This window comes from Haemaphysalis longicornis, unplaced genomic scaffold, assembly GCF_048455015.1.
Source record: "Haemaphysalis longicornis isolate Haplotype H1 unplaced genomic scaffold, Haemaphysalis longicornis Haplotype H1 scaffold_195, whole genome shotgun sequence".
In the NCBI taxonomy this organism is placed as follows: domain Eukaryota; kingdom Metazoa; phylum Arthropoda; class Arachnida; order Ixodida; family Ixodidae; genus Haemaphysalis; species Haemaphysalis longicornis.
Window position 1 is genome coordinate 417,972 of NW_027526290.1, and position 20,324 is coordinate 438,295.

The following is a 20,324-nucleotide window of genomic DNA, read 5'->3' on the forward strand; positions in this document are numbered from 1 at the left end:
AAAAGGCGCAACACTCGCGCCGGTTGCACCCAACTGCGTCTCCCGCGGCCGGGGCGAGTGCAGAGACAGCGGCGCTCTCGCAGGCCTGGCGGAGAGCCCCGGGGCATGCGTGCGTGTGGTCACGACAGGCGCTGTGGGCGAACGCCGACGCATGTCTGTAGTTCGGTCGAGGTGCCAGGCGGCACCTGTTCGTGACGCCATGTGGCCGTCGCCGCCACTTTTCTATCGACTGTAGGACAATGTGCCTTTGGTCACTTACCTGTAAGCCCAATGAGGAGCAGCCCAAAATCCCCCCCTGATGCCTAGGACGGTAAAATATGCATTTTGCCATGTGTTGCGAGTGCATGCTGCGATTTCGCGCATTGTTTGCGTTCGTTGCAGAGGCGGCAAAATATGGATTTGGGGCTGTGATAATGCAAAGCAATTACAAAAAAAGGGCGTCGAAGCAGAAGTGGAGCCAGAGTGGGGGGTAAGCTTTCTTGGTAGGGCCACCTTCGAGCGCGCTTGAAGTGGCACTCCTTCGATACGCCACGGCCCGCTGGGCGAACTAGTCGCCGGAGTGGATAGATTTAGGATAACACCAGCTTGCGTAGCAGCAGGTCGGTTCCATGAGCGTCGTTTTCTAGCAAGAGCGCACCCAAAAAACGCGCACTATTTATAACAGGATACAGTCGAACACGGATATATCGAACTCCAAGGGGATCGCGAAAGAATTCGATATATCGATAATTCGATATATAAAATACGCCTATCTGAAGATTATCTGACAACTCCGCACATCACTGAGAGTTTTCTGAAGTCGGGGAAAACGGTAGTTTACCGTTTTGACCCTCAAAGCACGGAAAATCCGAACCGCAGCATGATGACCACCGCACTTTATTTATCATTGAAATGTCTTTGAGCTTCGCTTGTTTTGTTTTTTTTCTGCGTCGCAAAGTTCGCCAAATTGTCTTCAAGATTACAAACACGCACAAATGCGAAAATCAATGCTGTGTACTATGCCATAACAGAGGCGAATAACGCTGACGTAACCTCGGCTGCAGTAGGCGGTTGGGGACGTTGTCAGGCACTGAGTGCCGTTATCTTCAGTATCCGAACCGAACACCTCCCCCATCTGGAGGCGTGCAACGAAGTCGCTTTGCACCCGACACGCTCCGGAATAGCCGGGGCGGGTTGTGCTGCATTCGCCCTTACGTCAATGTTGATGCGTGCATCGCCATCAAAACTACTGCGAGGAATTCCGAACGCCTTATCAACCAACATCTTTTCAGCAGCCTGCACCCGACGAATTCCCGCCTTCGTTGCTCCGAAATGGATGCCTTGACAAAGCAAACATACAAAGCCGCATCGGTCCCCCTACACGAGCCACCAAACAGCTCAAACACAGAAAAAGAGTGCCTCCGGTCAATTTCTTTTGCTCCTTTATGTCCTTTCGCCCCAACCACTATCGCCGTTCTAGCTATCATGGAGCTGCCCCTCGTGCTAGCGTGAATACAGCTGTTGAAGGCCATCGAAGCGACATAATGCCGCGGACGCCGCCTCTGTCTCACCAAGCCAGGCAGCTCCTGCGATGAGTCAACATTATCATCAACTCCACCCCATCAGAGGAAGCAAACTTTCAGGGGCACCTTCGGCGCGGAATTCGATATATCGAATTTGCCCATGATCAGGAGTTCGATATACGCGTACAACAGTCCTATACTTTTGCATGGGATTTTCAAGGGGATGTTTGCACTGTTCGATATAGACAATAATTCGATATATCCGTGTTCGATATATGCGTGTTCAACTGTATTTAACAACCTGATAAAATGTTGAATTAAAACGCGATATTTGACGTGGCAATCTGCAATACGTTATGTTTGGGGTAGCTATATAATAAAAAAAAACATTAGAGGCTATTTTCAGTGAATATTGTTTTCTCTTGATTTCTGAGGAAAAGGACGAACAATAGCCAACTGATGCGTTGGTGGGTCAGAAGCAAAGCCGATGAACGCAAATTTTCGGTCTTGACGGAGAGCAAACAATGCAAGGGCGACGCTGGCACATTACAGAAAGTTCGCGAAAAATCACCATGACGGAACGACCCAAAGAAGGGCGATTGGGTCATGTTATGATAGAAAAGGGTTATTGGCAACGAAGGCCTAGCAAGAAGACCAGGTACTGTGTCCCTGCTTTCTCTTCGTTTTCGAGTAACACTTTTCCAACCTTGACCGACAGCTTCGACCCACGGATATTCGGTTTAATAGCCATAATTCGAGGAGCATATTTCGTGCGGTACAGTGGCCTCGTTTGAACGGGAAGAAAATACACGCATTGTCGGCATGTGCCTTCCGTCATATTCGGAAATTTGAGCAGGGCAAATAACCCCCAGCTCTTCTAGAGAGGCATTGGCGTTTTATTTTTGGTCAATGCTATGTGCGGATATGTGTCATGTGACCAATGCGCGTTGGCAGCGCACATATAACAATGGTAACGGTGTAGTGGTCTGCAGTTTCGTACCGGCGAAATCTGCAAGCGATGTTCAATTCTTCATCCGCATTCGGGGCCTTAAAACAGGTGGCAGATATGTTTATTTATGCACCGAAATGTATGATATCGAGAATGATTTTATACCACCCATACCACCCACTGGTGTCGTGTGCCTTTTATAACTAAAACAAATTTGTATAGACCGTGGTAATCTAGACTAAGAGCATATTTTACATAGAATTTCTGTCCGTGCCTTAGGAGAGTATTTCTCCTTGAGCGCACGCACACACGCACACACGCACACACACACACTCACACGCGCACACGCACAAACACACACACACAAACACACACACACAACACACACACACACACACGCACACGCACAGAGAGAGAGAGAGAGAGAGAGAGAGAGAGAGAGAGAGAGAGAGAGAGAGAGAGAGAGAGAGAGAGAGAGAGACGCTTGCACGAACGCACGCACACACGGGGTAAATCCTGGTTATAACGAAATCGCGTTATTCAAAAACTCGCTGTATTTAAACTGTTTGACTTTAATTCCCCACACCCGGCATCAGGATACTCCCGAAAGCTCAAGCACGGAAGAATATTAACCGGCGAAGATGCGATTCCCTAATACCCCACAGTGGTGGGTAATAGCATCTGGGGACACCATCCCGGACCTCACTTTCACGAAAAAACATCAAGGAGGCCATTTGGAGGAACACGCGTAGATACCTCGGAAGTGATAATTGCATCACCGAAACAATGATCCAGACCGGAGGAGATAAATCAATGGTCAAGCGGGATATAATCACCAAGTGGGACACATTCTGCAAATTACTGGAGGCAAATGTCGAACCCGGTGGGGCACAGATGGAACTCTTGAATGCATGGATTTCGGAGGTAGAAAGCAACGTTGGCCTGGCCACACACATATACTGATAATGTGTGTGGCTATTATACTAATGGCTTGGATTCTCACGGCAGGTTGACTAAAGCCAGCATCCGATCGCGACTCCACAAGGTGACACTAAATCGCCCCTTTCGCAGGAGATTAGGAAGGTTGCGCCGGGAAATCGAAGCCCACGCTATCGCACGAATCAGCAATGGCAACCTTTATGGGACCGCATGGACTGCCAAATGAGGAAAGTCAGCACGTGGAATGTGCTAAGAAGCCTCCTAGACCTTCACGGGGATAAAAGGGTAGAACGAAATAACCTGCTCGCTCTCCTACGTACATATGGCGGTGATGAGCATAACGTTTTCAAACGAACGAGGACGTCTGCAATTAAGAGGGAGAGCCAGAACCGTTACATGATTGTACTGAGGCGGAACACCCCTAACGGACGCTGAAATCCGATCTGCACTAAGAAACCTCCGGACGAAATCGGCCTCTGGCTCGGATAGAGTAACGAACAGGCTGCTGAGTAACCTCGACGATTGTTCCATAGCCGCCCACACATGGTACATGAACCAGTGCTGGGAGCGAGGGTGAATTCCGTCAGCCAAGAAAACAGCAAAGATTTCCATACCGAAACCGAGGAATGAACTTATGTTGGAAAACTTTGGTCCGATTTCCCATACGTCGTGCCTGTGCAAGGGTTTGGAATACGTGGTCCCGAACATATCAGAAAATAATAAAAAAAACTAAGCTATATCATATTCCTTAAAACACCGATCGTTAGATACACTGGAACCTTTTAAAAAGCTCGAAACAAACTAAATGATTAGCTAAGACAAGCTAAGGCAACATATCATCAGCAGTTGTTTGAAGAAATTTGTTCAAAACAACCAATTGTTGTCTGGAAATTAACAAATGACTCCCTGTGCCCCGGTAAAATAGCAACACATATCGAAAACATAGTCCAGGATGACCATAAACTATCTGGAAAAATTCTTGTGGATTGCTGTAATAGGTGCTTTACTACAATCGACTTCGCAGAAGGCAACAAAAGCCCTTCTGCGTTTTATGAAGGACACAGATTTAGCCGAGAGACTCTAGTGCCCACGAAGGGACTAAAGTGTGTGCGCGACCCCGCTCCTATTCCCCCCTTTTCGCCTGCCATCTCTTTTATCCCCTGAACACCAGTGCCGAGTAGCAATCCGGGCTCTAAGCCTGGATAACCTCTCGGCCTTTCCTTTCGCTTTTCTCCTCCTCCTTTACCAACATTGATGTACCAGCCGGGGAAACGGGTGCACTCCAAATACGTATTAGTGGTTCTACTGCAAGCGTTTTTTGGAGCGTACTGATTATTTCGAAGTATACCCAACTTTTATGAGCATAAAAAATACTAAAGCATTAGATAAAAACAACATTAAAGTAAGACCTGTTAAGTATGTCTTAGAATTTATTACCGAAATACTTACTCACAATTACAATTTAATTCTTCAGACTGCGGCGTTTCCGGATAAAATGAAGCGACCAAGAGTAACGGTAATATTTAAGCACGGAGATCAAAATGATCGTAAATATTACAGGCTTGCATCTGTCATGCCAGTCTTCTCCAAATGTTTAGACGAATGAATCTTTTAGCGTGTGTCTAGTTATCTTGAAGTAAAAAATTACATTACGGATGCACAATTCGGTTTTCCTTAAGGAAGGTCAACTGAAACGGCCTTGGTAACTATTAAAGAGCACATTTTGTCACATATAGAAAACAATAACTTTACTTCAGCACTTTTTATAGATTTTAGTAAAGGTTTCGGCTATCTAAATCATAATATTTTCGCTGGAAAAGTATCGCATCGGGAATTCGTGGGAAGCCCAAACACTAATAAAATCGCATCTAGAAAACAAAGTGCAGTCTAGTATCAGGAAAACATTTGCATATTTCTGGTGAAGAGTCTACCTTTCTAGCGATTTTAAATGGTGTTCCTCAAGACAGCGTGCTAGGTCCCCTCCGTTTTAATTTATGTGTAAATGACATTACACACATTGGCCCAAATGCAACATTTGTAATATATGCCGATGACAGTACTATACTTCTTTCTGGTCCTGTCGTAAATAGTCTAACGCTGAAATGTAACGCGGTTTCGGAAAAGGTATTCATTGGTTAAGTTCAAACCGAATTTAGGTTAATCCGACAAAAATAAATGCAATCCTATTCCGAGCTAAAAATAGAAGAATTGAACTGAAATATACGCTAAAATATGCGAATCATGAAGAAAAATTACTAAATGATCACAAGATCCTCGGTGTTACGTTCTTATCCCAACTTCGTTGGAATAAACAAGTTGATAACACCTGTAAGAAACTCTCTTCTGCAGCTGGCACGATAGCGCGCACACGATGGCTCTTCCGAGAAAAAGTTACTGAACATTTACAATGCCTTATTTGCCTCCTATATAAATTACAGCAGCTCAGTATGGATGAATACCACTAAAAAAACACCAATAAAATACTCATCTTGCAAAAGAAAGCCGCTTGCCATATCGCAAACGTCGATTATTGTTCTTCCACTCGGACTTTCTTCACACTTACAACATAATGAAGAGAAATTACATGCACGACTTCCGAATTTTCCGCTCCTTCTACTTTTCTTCGTTACCAATAAAAAAGTTTCTCATACATTCGGCATCACTCCAGGCCAGAACGCACCCTATGAATACCCGTAACACAGACAACTGGTACCAGCGAATTTTCTGCAGTAACTACGAGTTGCAATCACCCGAGCACAACTTGCCATTAATACTAAATAGATACAATTTTGTAGCAAAGTTTCCTTGAGGACAGCTGAAAGTGCTTTTTGCCAGTAGAGAGTAAACTGGAAACAAGTATTTGTTGATTGACGAACGTAAATTAATATTACCCCTCTCAGCGCAAATGGTTTTTCTGTTACCGTATTTCTTTAGTGTTTGCACCTTCTTTTATACATTCCCTTCCCATTCAAGTTATAGATTCTCCTTATGCATTGTTGTATATTTTAATGCGTTCCATTCTATTGTTTTTATACTTCAAGCCATTATGAAGTTGGACATTTGCAAATTGTTTGTAGTTACAAAATTGTATATTTGCGAAATGATGTACTCACACTGTTACCTCCGTTGTATTAAATTATGTAACAGGCAGTTTGCTATCCTTATGTTTTATTTAAAATGCTAGAGTTTATTTGAAGTTTTCGTGTGTCATACTGCTACTGCCATGTAAGGGTTCATAGGCCCAGGCAAGCTGTTAAGTCTGCTTTTAGCCCATGGACCCATCCAGATGTATTTCCGGGAAATAAACTGGTTGATTGATTGAATAGGTTATACAGGCCCATGGAGGCAAACAACTATATCGCCACAAGGTGCTACATTTCTGGCCTAAGCTTTCCAGCAATACGTTATGCTGCAATTTAAACACCAGAATTTGCACAACATGCAAGGTCCAGAACTCGACACGAGAGTTCACCATGGACCTCACCAGGGCGTTTGACGTCAGGCACGAAATAATTGCCTAAAATGTGGTCTTGAATTTCTAACTCATTGCACGGCAAGTCAAACCCACGGGGATCGGAATCGGAGCTCACACATTGCGGTATTACAATGTGGGCGACTAGATGCCGTGACGGGGACCTGAAAGACAGGCTGCAGCGAGCTCTCCATAACTACATCACCCCGAAATGCCTTGCCTGCTTCGCGCAAAAATCTGAGATACTTTTCTACCAGCCCCTAAACAGGGAAGAAAGAAAGAAAGATGTCCCGAACATTGAAGTCTATATACAAGGCAGCCTAATACGATGCGTGGAGTGCAATCGTGTCCTTTGCCTTCGTGTTCAGGCAAGTGGAGCCAACTCAGCTACTATATCGGCATTGAGATCCAGTGCGGAGCAAATCAGCTGCCTTCTTGCCCTCATGGTAAACAAACACTTCGGCCGCAAAGAGGCAATTGACAGCGCCTGGTTCATGCTTTTATTGTAAGCCGCATCGTATACGTGGCTCCTTTACTGAGCTTCACAAGGACAGGAATTGCAAAAATTCAGAGCCCCGTCGGGGAAGTCTACAAGCAAGGAATACCCGTCATGGCATTCACGGAGTGCTTCCATGCAATGGGGTACATAATACCCTGGAAGAGCTTGTAGCAGCTCGAATGACGACGCAGCTGCCCAGGCGCACGCGCAGGGAGACTGGCCGCGCACTTGTAAGGTCCCTGCGTATGTCCTCCATTTATCAACACAAATGCTCCCTGGACCACAGCACTCGTTTATACAATCATGGTTCTTCCATACCGCAAAATATGCACCCGGGGCATCATCAAGACACAACCGGGACAGCTTCTGTCCCTCTCCGGCAGTTGGGTGGAACTCACATGTCCTATATGTGAATTCTGAGGGTTACTGCCACCCACGGCTGCAGCCGTAGCCATGATGGAATAGCAAGGAAACGCGGTGATCTCGGGCATAATCCTACGACGGACCACGAGGTGGCGGATGAAGCGGCTGTTGCGCTCTCAATAGCTTACACAGAAGCCAGAATTCTTGTATCTGGCTCGACGGCGAATATCCTGGCCAGAGGCTTAAATTATTTTCAGGTTTATCGCCGACAAATGCAGGCATGTTAGCCTTGTATGGACACCAGCACATTCGTATCTGCCGGGGAGTGAACTGGCTCACGAGGCAGGCCGAGATTTTCAAAACCAGGCTAACCTCGGTAAAGGCATCGGGCCATTGTTCACGGGGAGCACAGACAGGCTGGCCACCTGTAGGGAGATAACCCACTACGACAGACTAAGCCATTCCTAAAGGGACACTAAAGGCTGAATGAAATTTGGTTTTAACCTAATGATCATACGTTTCTTAGCTCTCTCGGCTTTTGCTCGACGAGGAACGATGCGTTATTTGCTGAGAAATGAGCAAACAAAGCTGGAATTTCTCTCACCCGCTTCAATTGAATTTTTTCGTGATCTGGTTATTGCGTCACAAACTAGGTGCGATGCACCGGCAGCACCGGTGTGTTCTAGAGCGCAAACGCTGGCAGCGGTAGCTTTTACATCTCCGAGCCATGGCGGACTCCGATACGGTTCTCTGGCCGATGAGACTGCCTTGGTCGTTTTGGATTTTTCACCGACGGAACGAGAAGCGCTTTTAAATTCTCGAGCTGCCGGTGTACCCGTCTACTACGGATCCCCAGAACCCATCCAGCAGGCTGCCAGCGAAGCCTCTTTTGAAGCGACAAGCGCCGTTTCGAATATCAACCGCGGCGTTCCGGGCTCCCGGCTGGCGCTGTTCAGGAGCGCGCCTTCGTTTCACCCGTCCTGTGGCGATCACAGACCCTTATATTATCTTCTCTCGCGAGGCGCCAATCCAGCGTGAAATAAACACTCTTCGCGGCATCCGTGTCGGTTTTAATTAAGGTCAAAAGGGAAAAAGGGAATCTCTAACAGATTCAGGGAATTTTAGGAGTCATGGAGTAGAAAAGAAAAATAATGTCAGTAAACTGGACCTCACGTCATTTATTACTTTTTTTTTATTTCCCTTAACAGATCCTCGGATTTTTGTTCTGATTCCCGCAGTCGTGTTAACAAAGGCCACAAGCAGCCAAGCCCGCTTCCAACCCAGTTCACAAAACACGAGGGAGCATAGAAGAAAGAATACTCTGTGAGAATTAGCTAGTACAGCATGAAGCGGCCACGGCCGAAGGTGTGAAGCCGCCTGTTCGCATGTATTCCCGCGCAGTATCGACCGTTCCTACGAGGGCGCCGTCATCTTGGAACGTCTCGGGGAATTTTTTGTTGTAGCGCGTTGTATGTTCTTTTCCGTAATATACTTTAAAAGGGAAAAGTGTTGCATAGGACCAGTTTAAGCGATCTGGCATAAAATGGCGGCTTTCGGGGCCGCGGTGGAGCTGAAATTCCGTATAATGTGCTGTTGGGCTAGTTGGTGCATTATGTATCACGAAACTTGCGCTAAATAGACATAAACAGACGCATCGTCCGTCTTCCTTCGTCTGTTTATGACTATTTAGCGCAAGTTTCGTGAGCTGAAATTCGCCTCGAGGTAGCGTGGTAGCAACACTTCATCACACCTTTCTTCCTTTGCGTGTGTGTGCCACGTATTTTGCTTGTTTCCAGGTATATAAGGGGTATTTTGATCGCTTTACTGCAAAAACATGATGTTTGTTAAAGCGATCAAACCGTGATACGCTCGGCGCCCATGGGCAACAAGCAGAAGCGCGTGTCAGTGTCACAGACGTCTGACGTCATATCCCTGCAGGGTGTAATACACGTAGTTCTGGGTGAACTTAGTAAGTATGTGGCATATTACATAGTTTGTATTAAATGTTATCGATATATCAACCCCTCACCATCAGACAGCACTGCCAACAACTATAAACGAAACTTCTCTCTATAATTCCAAGCTGCTCTGCAGCACAATACAGCCGTGTAACTAATGTACAACATAAATAAAATAAACAACACGGCTACTGGAGAGTGTCATATACGGACTTATTAAGCGTCCGCCGTTCGGGAACCAGACAAGAGTTCGCTTTTGCGTTGCTTAGTTCCATATTGCCGGCAAACAGACATCACAGTTGGGTGGAGTGAGTGAGTGAACAACTTTATTTTGCCTGAGTCGGGGATAGGGGAAGAAGGAAGGCGGAATCCCCTTCAGTATCCCTCTTTCCTTCCCCCCAGATGGGCAGAGGAAAGGTACAACCTAGGGAAGCAGTAGTCACAGTGAAAATCTTCAGCACAGCCCACGTAATACTTGGAGCTGGGTATGCCGCAATGTGACCGCAGCAATGGTGCAGACGGAGTTTACTCCATCTGCGGCACATGCAAGTTTCATTGACCCATTTCAGCTTAGAAAGAAGGTAGAACTTCCTGCCACTACTTCAAAGTAGGTGTACCGAAAGAGTTAAGCAGAACAAAATTGCCGAAAATCTTGTGTGCTTTGAAGTGCTCAACTCACAAGCTGCTAGTCTGGCTCATTTCTTACCCCCATTTAATTAAAATACTGCGTAAATTAGTGATAAACCAGCACGCGCGATGCCTACAAAGCGTATTCAATGTAAAGGAGCAGCCGCGCCGGCGCTGCCGTGATCGGCGCGCACTCCAGAGAGGGGGAAAGGTGGCCCGCGTGCCACGACCGCTGAGTGCGAGAGTACGTTTCCCCCTTTCCCAATGGCACGGTCTACAGTCAAACCCGGCTATAACGAACCCGGATAGAGCGAATTATGCTATATATCGAACAAAACTATTTCAGTTACGGAAATACATGGGAAGCATATTCCTTATAACGAAGTTCACATCCGATATATCGAACTCTGCGCGCCGAAAATGGCCGCCGAAATGCACTGTCTCGGAGCAACGATTGGGATGCGGATTGGCCGCGACCGCAAAGCAATAGTTGCGACTGAGACATTGCGCCTCGCACGGACGACGTGACGCCACACACTTTCCGTAACTGTTTCCGACGCGCGGGACTCACGACGGAACCCGCGAAGTCAGCGAGTCCGGACCAAGACAGCAGCATCAGTGAACTGCGGGAAGAGCTCCCCCATGTTCCCGATGATGTCTCGAGTGAACGCCGTCCGACGCTTATAATGAAGCGCTTTCGGGAGTCGATGTGCTTGGCCAATGCGTCTTAGATTTTGGAGGACGCGGACTCGAACTGGTGTAACAATGTTTCGTGTAGAGAATGCTATGATAGTTGAAGCCACCAAAACGAAAGTGAAAACAAAAATAACCGCTTTTTTCTTTGCAAAGTAGGCAGTTCGGGCGGAAAGTAGCTTTATTACTTGCAATAAATGTAATATTTTGGGTATGGTACTGGCTACTTTAATGTGTTTGTTGCTGCATGCGGGGGTGGTGGAGTTGGGGAGGGCGAGAAGGGGGGGGGGGGGGCTCCCGCGGATTGCGAACTTGTAACAATAATTTCGTTATAGGCGGGTTCGGCGATATCGAACTATTGGATATATCGAACTAATCCCGGTGCATATTGCAATTCGCTATAAACGCGTTTGACTGTATACACAAAAGTATTTCGGGTGGGACTTAGTCCGCGTGCTAGCAGTCAACAAGCGATGGTGCCAGCAGTCGCGGTGCTGAGCAAAAATTACCTCGATTTCCCAAATGTGTGTTGTGCTTTTTCATACTGGGTGTTTCAACTTCGATCTTTAGCATGCGAAGTAAGCGAGCTGTTTGGTATAAAACATGAAATGCATAGCCAAACGCTGCTGAGCGGCATATGTAGTGGAATTTCGTTCACGCCGAAACTGATTCTCTGAACGGCGTCTGCTTCCGGAAGGCTACGTAAAGTAGACATAGGCGGCGCTGGCTAAGGACGAAAACCTAACAGGCAACCTAACAGGAAACCATCAGCTGCAGAGACAGAAGGCAGGGAATTTTGCAAGGAATTCTTAAGACACCTGCAGGGAAAATATGCTAAAAATAGGAAATTTCTGAACCGAGAAATGGGAATTTTTCTCCCCAGTACGGAACATCACTGCTCACAGCAACAAATCGTCGAACTGGCAGAAGTTGCCGCTAGGGCCCACGGTCTCATGGCCGCCATCTAACGGGAAAGGCCAGGTGACTTCTCTCTCTCCCTTACCAGTTTGGGCTTAAATAAAGTTAATTCTATCTCTGCCTACTGTCTCTCTCCCTCTCTCTCTCTCACTCTCAGGGTTCTCGCTTCAATTTACACCAATGAGATCATACGCGCTTTTACAAAGTATTGTTCCTTACGAAACCGGTTACCCCTAAAATCGAGAGTTGTAAGATGCGCCGGAATGTAATTACCTCTCGTGGGTTTATTCCTTCTATTTTTTTATTGAACTTGGGTAGGTGTTCGTTTAGTTGGACTAGTGCGTTTATTTGATACTCAATAATGTCGCCGGCGGTAAGTAACGTTTTTGTCTAATACGGTTTCGAATTATATATTTCACATCTGGTACACCTGTGTGGTACACCTGGGAGAAGTTCACTGATGCTAGAACCAAACGCCAGTTTACTCTCTCTGCCCGGAAATGGGCGGTTCCAATAGGTTTGCGCGCTTGAAATGAATTAGATTTTGCGCATTTGGCGGTCGGGAAAGAACACCTTCTTTCTGAGTCTCTCGTCTACGTCAACACACTTCATACAACCAAGTCCTGCTTGCGTTACGTATGGTGGTGGAAGAATGAACAAGAGATTTTTCGTTAGCCCTCAGGATATCGGCGTAACCAGATTACAAGCTTCGTAAATGCCTAATCAATTTACAGATCCTTATAAAACATGCATTTTTGTTCCTATTTCAGCCAGTTTCTACCAGCTGCATTACACTTCCGTATAAAATAGAACTGGTAGGGACAGTGCCTACGCATTTGAAGGCGGCTGGGTAGTGATCGCTTCCGTGGGGGTAGGGATCGCCGAGCCCTTAACAGGCAGAAGTAGAACAGGAGAGCCAAATGTCGAGTCAATATGTCAGTAAGTGTGTGTAATGCTGTACTTTATCCGCTGCTTTTGTCGTATTTGCGAGCTGTGGAGGGCGAGACAAAACTTTCATGCAGGCAACCTCGGGCATAATTCTGTTCCCAGATTTACAAGGAGTGCAGTGCACATTCATGTTTTCGGGATGATTGTCTGCGGGCGTGCTTTCGTTCTGTTAGTTGCTGCCCGGTGGTCGTGCCGCTCTGGAGGTTTGTTTGGGCGATCAATAGAGTGGCTGTTATTGGCCACCAGAGATGCCAGTAGGGATGGCTCATGCCCATTCTCTCGTCACACGCTGATGGAGCAGCCAACATATCGTTTTTTTTTTTTTTTTTTTTTTTTGCCCGCGCATGAAGAGGAGCATTCTTCCGGTCGGCCACGCGCACTGACAGTGGGTGACGGTCCTTTACTGCCCTTTGGCACCACGCCTTCACGAGTATTTTCAAGATTAGAGGACGACCGGAAGGTGTAATACAGCTGGTGGTTCCAGAGCATGGTGACCACAACTGCGCGCTCCACGGAGGAGTCCGTGCCGGTTGAAAGCTTTTTTTCTTGCCCCGTCGGAACTTCCCTTGTTGGAACGCCGTCGTGAGCAAATCGTTATTATTTAGCTTGAAAGCCATTACAAACGACATTTTCGCGTCGGCGGCCCTCGTTGACCAGCTGGTCATAGTTCTTTTGGTCGAAGAATAATAATAAATGTTGTAATCTGACCGCACATAAAGTATTTCTCTCTCTCCCTTCGTCGGTGTAATTCACGCCTAATTATGCGCCCATCCCCGTTCTCCGGCTTAGGCGTGCACGGGTTGGGGGTGGAGGGAGGGGGCATACACGCACAGCAGGGCTTAATGCCGCTACCGATAACATACCCGTTGCGGTGGTAGATTTAAACGTGGGAGTCTCATGGCTCAATGCACCCTGTCAGATGTCCTCCACAAGCAAGCGGTTTGGGTCTGGGTTGGTGTGTTGCACAGACAATAACATGCCTACAAATGGGCAGCGAAAGGGACAACCACGTGTGTGTCCACTAGAATAAAGGTCCAGGCCTTCGAGGTGTTAACTCGCTATGGGACAGACGCACGTCGTTCGCTTGGACGAAAAAGAGCGGAAAGTGAAGAAGCGCCAGCCCGAACAGAAGCGTGAATGGGCTCGAAAACAACGGAAAGCCGCTGCCGTTGCCTCCTCAAGTTCGCGATGGTCTATAGTTCATACCACAAGCTAGGTGCAGCACTGTGGAGGCTACATTGTTGTTAACAGTGCACCCACTGAGGGCGCCTAACTCGCCGTGAAGGGGGTCCTGAAAGGACATTCCCTTCTCCCCTCTCGGCAAGTGGAACCGCAAGGCCCCGGCACCATTTGTCGCTTCTTCCGCGGTGAGTTAGGCGCCCTGAGGGGGCGGGCTGTTGACAACAATGTAGCCTCCACAGTGCTGCACCTAGCTTGTGGAATGAACTATAGTAGCTGCGCATCCCTCCCGGACGAACAGTACCTTGCCCGTTCGAAACGCCGACGTCGGCCAATACCACTTGTCCAGCTTAAAGGGCTTTCATAGCGACATGTTTGACAATGCCTTTCACTTTTAAGCACCCGCTCATGACCGGTTGGCAGTTTATGCGTGAACGCGTGTTTGCAGTGGAGGGAGGGGGGCACGCGCAGCTAAGGGTTTCATGCCCTTACTGATGAAATGTCCATTCAGTTGGCGTGAGATTTAAACGTGGCCATCAAACCGCCCAATGCAACCGGTCCGGTGTCCTGAGTGGTAGAGTGGATCGGGTTGGCGTGTTACACAAACAGGGAGATGCCTACGACGCGAGACAGACAGTTGTACGTTTGTCCGCTGGGATAAGACTCCGGTATTTCCCTATTTCATTCAGGTAATTGGATAGGAAGTATGCTTAGTCGTAAATTACCAACAAACGTCTTTTGTATCGGGAACTCCTTGGAGGGCGTGCAGCCTCGCCGGTCATTCGTTTACACACAGTGGAACGGCACTTATTTTTTCAATTGTAGAGCACTTTAGGGGCCTTGCTTATCGTCGTAGCTCGTCCGCGGTCGCGCTATCCAGCCGCCGCAGTCACACGGTGTCACGCGCGCAAACGGAGATTTTGAAAAGATACCCGCTTGAAAGAATAAATTTATTATGAAACAATCCTGGTATCAACGATACAAAGTAACAACCAGAAACCATTAAACAAGTACATCACCTGCTGCTACAAAACTAACGTAGCCCTAAGGCCGGCAGTTACAGGCACAGAAACACACCAACAGTTTCAAGTTGATTGCAGACAAAATATTAACATACAAACAATTCAGAGTTGCTTACTATCAAATAATTGACATGCGAGGGAAACAAGGGTACAGCATTCGCATCAAGAATGCAGCAATTTACGTTACAATGGTGGTGTTAATGTCACAACGAGTACTGTGGCACAATAACAAGCAATTCTAACAAGAAAATAATCAATTGTAACAACGAAAATCCCTAAGGACACAGGTCTGGAAAACCGGCACGAATAATAACCCTTTTGTTCGACAGGTATATAAACCGGGACGGTTAGTGTCGCAGAAACCCTTCCTCTTCCAACAGGGCCTACTCGCCTCCGAGAAAGGTGACGACATGTTGCCTTAAAAACGAAAGCAAGGGTCACTGCATACGTAGCCTGGGATTCTGTGCAACAGCCCTATACAGCGATTACGCCACAGTACATAATCGTCAATTACTTTGAATAGCTTGCCTAGGTGATAGCCTGATAGCCAGGGCACTCTTCTCTCAGTTGATGCCGTGCAAGCCCCAAACTTGGAGCACGGTGTATGATGCGCAAAAAGCAACAACCCGCTACAGTGCAGCTTGAGAAAGTATGTGCTGTTTTTCCCTCGATTCAGCCTCCCGGCCAAAAGTGAAGGGGATACTTGAACAAGTGGTTTTTGTAGGCAGAACCGTACGATACGCATGGAACATGGCAGTTGTCCTACATGTCGCCACTATTTAGCGCAAAGAAAACTGCAGATGCATTTGAGGCAAAATATATGTGAATAAGCCGGCAGTAGCCGCGTTCATTTAGTGCGGAATGCTCACTGGGTTGGATTTTGCGACATTAACTTCTTATGACCGGTTGTCGTCATTTTGCATCCCACCAAGTGTAATCCGCGCAACGAGAATAAAGAATCTGTCGCTGCAACGCCCACGCTCAGGCAGAATCTACACATTGATGGCAGCATATGGAAGAAGTGACATTATATATCTCACTTTCAGGAAAGTGCTGACTGTTCCTATTCCTCCGGTTTATGCCAATGATCCCCGTTCCTCTCTGGCCATTCATTTATAGCCTTATTTACCAAAGGAATGTGAGTATTTTGATTGCAATAAAAATGTCATAACATTAGGTACTTTGTTGAAAAACACACGTAGTTGCACGAAAATGATTAGTTTCCGAACAAATATACCAAGTGCTGGTATTTTATGACCTATCGTTTTGTTTTTGTGCCATAGCCGTAACATTGTTCCGAAAACCCTGGCATGTGTAAAAGTTCTTCCGCGGCTTCCTCATAAGCAGACTAGCAGAGGCGGTAGCAAAAATATTTTTTTCCTGCCTTACGGTAAGTTCAGGGTAGAAGAGGTTAATGGAAAAAAAGTGGCCGACGAAGAAAAAAATGATTCTAATCCATGCTGTGAAGGCGATTGAAAAGCATAGCTTTAAACGACATCCACAACAATTGCCCCTGCGACGTCACTTGAATTCACACACGTGGCTCTACAAAGAGTGAAACCAGAGATTCTGCCAGCCGACACCTGGAATTCGCAGGGGCGGTATCTTGAGCACAGCAGCGTCGGCCACGGCCCGGTTAGAGCGGCGGACGCCGCCGCTGTAACCTGGCCGTGAGTCGAAAGAAAGAAAACGGAGAGGAGCGTCTGCCGAAGGGTGAGACAGCGGAACCTAGCCACCCTGACGTGCTATAACTCGGGGCTACACCACCGCGCGACACAAACGGGGACACCGAAACAATTCGGCATGTGAGCTTAGGGATACCCATTTATGCGGATTAAAACTAGTTAGTTGAGCAAGTTTTAGAATTGCGAGAAAGCTGAGGAACTTTTCAGAACCAGTGCTCCTTTCGCTTTTTTGTAATACCTCTTAAAACACAACCGAATCGGTCTTCACCAATTTAGAAAACGGAGTCCCATTCAGGGCAAGCAGTGCGCAAAAGGTAGCGTTTCTCTACCGGCCAGATGTCTGTATGTGATCTCTACATTTTGTTTTCCCGCCCTGCAAACCAATACTTAACGTATCTTTGCCGTACGACCACTGAATTCCGTCGGGTCCGGGTTACCCAGGAGGTGCTGTCGAACAAGTTAATCAAGCGTGCGAAGGAAGCACGCAATGAACGTGAAGCTATGCCAAAACAGGCCCAAAACAACAACCGCTAGCGCAGACGACAAAGCCGTATCACCGACGGCGCTCGGCGGCGAGCAGGCACCTCCGCGCGGGGAAGGCCGGGTAAATTTTCTGCGCCATCTACATTCTGCTCCGTAAGTGAAACCCTCCGTCACCTCCCCTCCGCCCGCCGCCGCCTCCACCGCGTTGGAGTTTATTGTCCCGCACACCGCGGGAGAACCGTTGGGTGGTAGAGGTAGAAAGCTTTGAATAAAAAACGACGCATTCAAAACGGCCCGGAAGTCTCCAGTACGTCCATGATGAAAACAAGTACAAAAAGCACAGAACTTCCACTCCTGCTGTTCCAGGCAGAACAAGTAACAAAGGATAAGAAAAGGATGTGACCTGTCCCCTGGAAAGGCGGGAAATTAAATTGTATTGATTAAACCACTGCCCAATTCATCAAGAGAAGAGTGAGCCAGAGAGAGGCAGGGCGTGAGGGTTGACAGTAAAGAGCAGAGAGGGCCACCTCAGCCCCTCTGACGAATCACTGCTATGCACTTCCGGCCACTTTCAAGTTCTTTAATATTTTCTTATGCTTTCAACTACTTGCGAGGACAACGCGAGGAACGGTTCTTTGGTGTTAATTCGCATGTAAATGGGATTTTTTAAGTTGGCCGTCATACTCGTGTCCGACGAATACTTGCCAGGCTCACTTACCCGCTATGCGAAGCTTAACGAGCTAATTCGTTGCCTGGCAGAAAGGAAGGAAGCAATGAACGCGTTTCAATTGAAACGCATGAAATAGGTCCGAGGTGATATTGCTGCCTGTACCACTTGGCATTCCCGTGCCAATCGGATCTCCATTCTGGCACTTTATTTTCTTTTAAGGGCACCTGGCGGGATGTTACCTGAGGGGGCAAAAGGACACATTATCAGAAGCAATAATGCTAAGAGAGAGAACAAACATTTAATAGAGCAAACGGTGGTGGTTGAGCCGTCACTCGGTGGGGTGGCTTCGCCTCAGTCCAGGTACCCTGGGGTCTTGGCTGCAGCCCTGGCACGGGTGACCAGAAAGATCTGGTCAGCGTGACGGGAGCTGGTCAGCAGGCCCTCCCACTGCTCTGGGGAAGGTCTTGGTTTCGGGGTAAGCGATGGGATGTTTTGACAGGCCCACACCATGTGGTAGGTAGCATTAAGGCCCTTAATGCTAGCTGTCAATTCTGACCCTCTGAGAGGGGCAGAATTGACAGGTGAGGGTGTATTGGGTACGGGAGATAGCGTGGAGGATGGGTGCGTTGTAATGGGCGTTTGTTTGTAATCGACGCCAGATGACTCCTTGGTTAGTTGAGGGTGAGGTTAAGGCAAAGTGAGACGAAGGTTGCGATAATGGTGCAGGATGTCGTGGTAGCGTGATGGAACAGCGCAGGTGAAGGAGGCTGGACCGTGGGTTCTGTTCCTGAGGGAATGCCCGGTGTGGAAGGGCGCGGGCAGCGGCGTGAGCCGCCTCATTTCCCTCTAGGAACGTGTATGCTTAAGGAAGTTTTTTTGAAATATCCCATTAAGACGAATTCTCGTTTATGCGGAACAACGTAGGAACGTTTGTTTTGTTTTCTATAGACCCAACGCAAAAAAGTCCGCACAAAACGCCTTGCACGTGCGTTTCGGTTAAGACGAACAGCTTTCTAGGGGACCACCACTGCTGGAGATTCTGGGCAGCGAACATGATAGCCTTGGCGGGGTGCGGCGCGGCATTCACGCGACCAGAGGGAAAGAACCGCAAAAGAAAACCACCCTTCAACCCGCGGAGCCAGCGCAAAGTAAAGAAAAAAAAGAGCGAGGGTGAGTTTTGCGGCCGCTCTGCTCATGAGGAGAGAGAAGCAAAACTAGGACGATAAAAATTAAAAACAAAAGTGACGACAGAGACTTCCTGTTCGCGGAACACAGCAGGTCTCCTGACCAATGCCGTTTCTCAGGGGGATCATGTTAGTTCGCGGCGGTTCGCGTTGCCAGTCCTACCGCGTCACCGCCGAAAAAAGCCAGGAGTTCCATCTCTGTCTGTGTTGCGTTGTCGCTTGAGGTAGCGGGTGTACGCTATCCGTCGTCGCTTGTATTGGATAAAACCAGGCAAGAGCACAGAAGACCGTCTTCTATCAAGTTGCGCAATGAAATGATTTTTTGTGTTTTTCCTCTATTGTAAGTCTACTTCCGTCTTGAAGCAAGATATTTGCATGCATCTGGGCGTGTTCACGATTTGTGTGTGTGTGTGTGGGGGGGGGGGTGCTTCTGATAAGACGAACAAATTATCCTGTCCCCTTCGAGTTTGTCTGAACGGGAGTTCACTCTATTCTTAAACATGTGTTCGTATTTCGCTCTTTTAGTGGTCGCCATGGGCATTTCTTTCAAATAAACGAATAAAAAGACGCAATGATTGGATTGCTGCAGAGTGAAGCGGAGCTGTGCAGTGCTTGCGGTGAGCTGATCAACGATCGCTTCCTTCTGCGTGTCAGCGACAGCTCGTGGCACGCTCGTTGCCTACGCTGCTGCGTGTGCGGCGCGCCTCTGGACCGGCAGCCGTCGTGCTTCGTGCGCCACGGGAACGTCTACTGCCGCCACGACTACGTCCGGTGAGCGCATCTTCAGCTCTCTCGTCCGCCCCCGCACTGGTAAATAAAGAGGCCACTCTCCTGGACTGGATATTCTTTGCCTGGAGCACGGAGCGATCCGGCGTCCCGTGCTGAAAAGACTGGCCAATGTTACTTCGGTGATATTGGGGGATGCAGTGGCATGTCCGCGCCCTTTAGAGTACACCGTTCGCGTTGCTCGCCAGCAAAAGCTTGTCCGATGTCACTAGTCAAGTTCTGTGAGCGGCACACCGTGTTAGCTGACTAGTCATCATAACAGCAACAGCGCACAAACCAGACAGGACGAGAACACAGGACACCACAAGGGTTGTCGTGACACACAGCGCTTGTGTCTTCTTGTGGCCTCGTCATGTCTAGTTTGCACGCTGTTTTTGTGCTGAACAGTATCCAACTAGCCCAACCTTCAAGTCTTTACAATAGCTGACTAGGCTGAGCGTACTCATT

At 47.7% G+C, this 20,324-nt stretch overlaps 1 protein-coding gene across 1 annotated transcript in view; it reads left to right on the forward strand.

Annotated features, from left to right (window-relative positions):
• The window catches only part of LOC144166883 (uncharacterized), a 110,982-nt gene extending 91,098 nt beyond the window's left edge, over window positions 1-19,884 (forward strand). The window contains exon 3 of the mRNA XM_077696336.1: window positions 19,681-19,884. Coding sequence (XP_077552462.1) covers window positions 19,681-19,866 — 186 coding nt within the window. The 3' untranslated portion in view covers window positions 19,867-19,884. The remainder of the gene's footprint in view (window positions 1-19,680) is intronic.
• The last annotated feature ends 440 nt before the right edge of the window (window positions 19,885-20,324 follow it).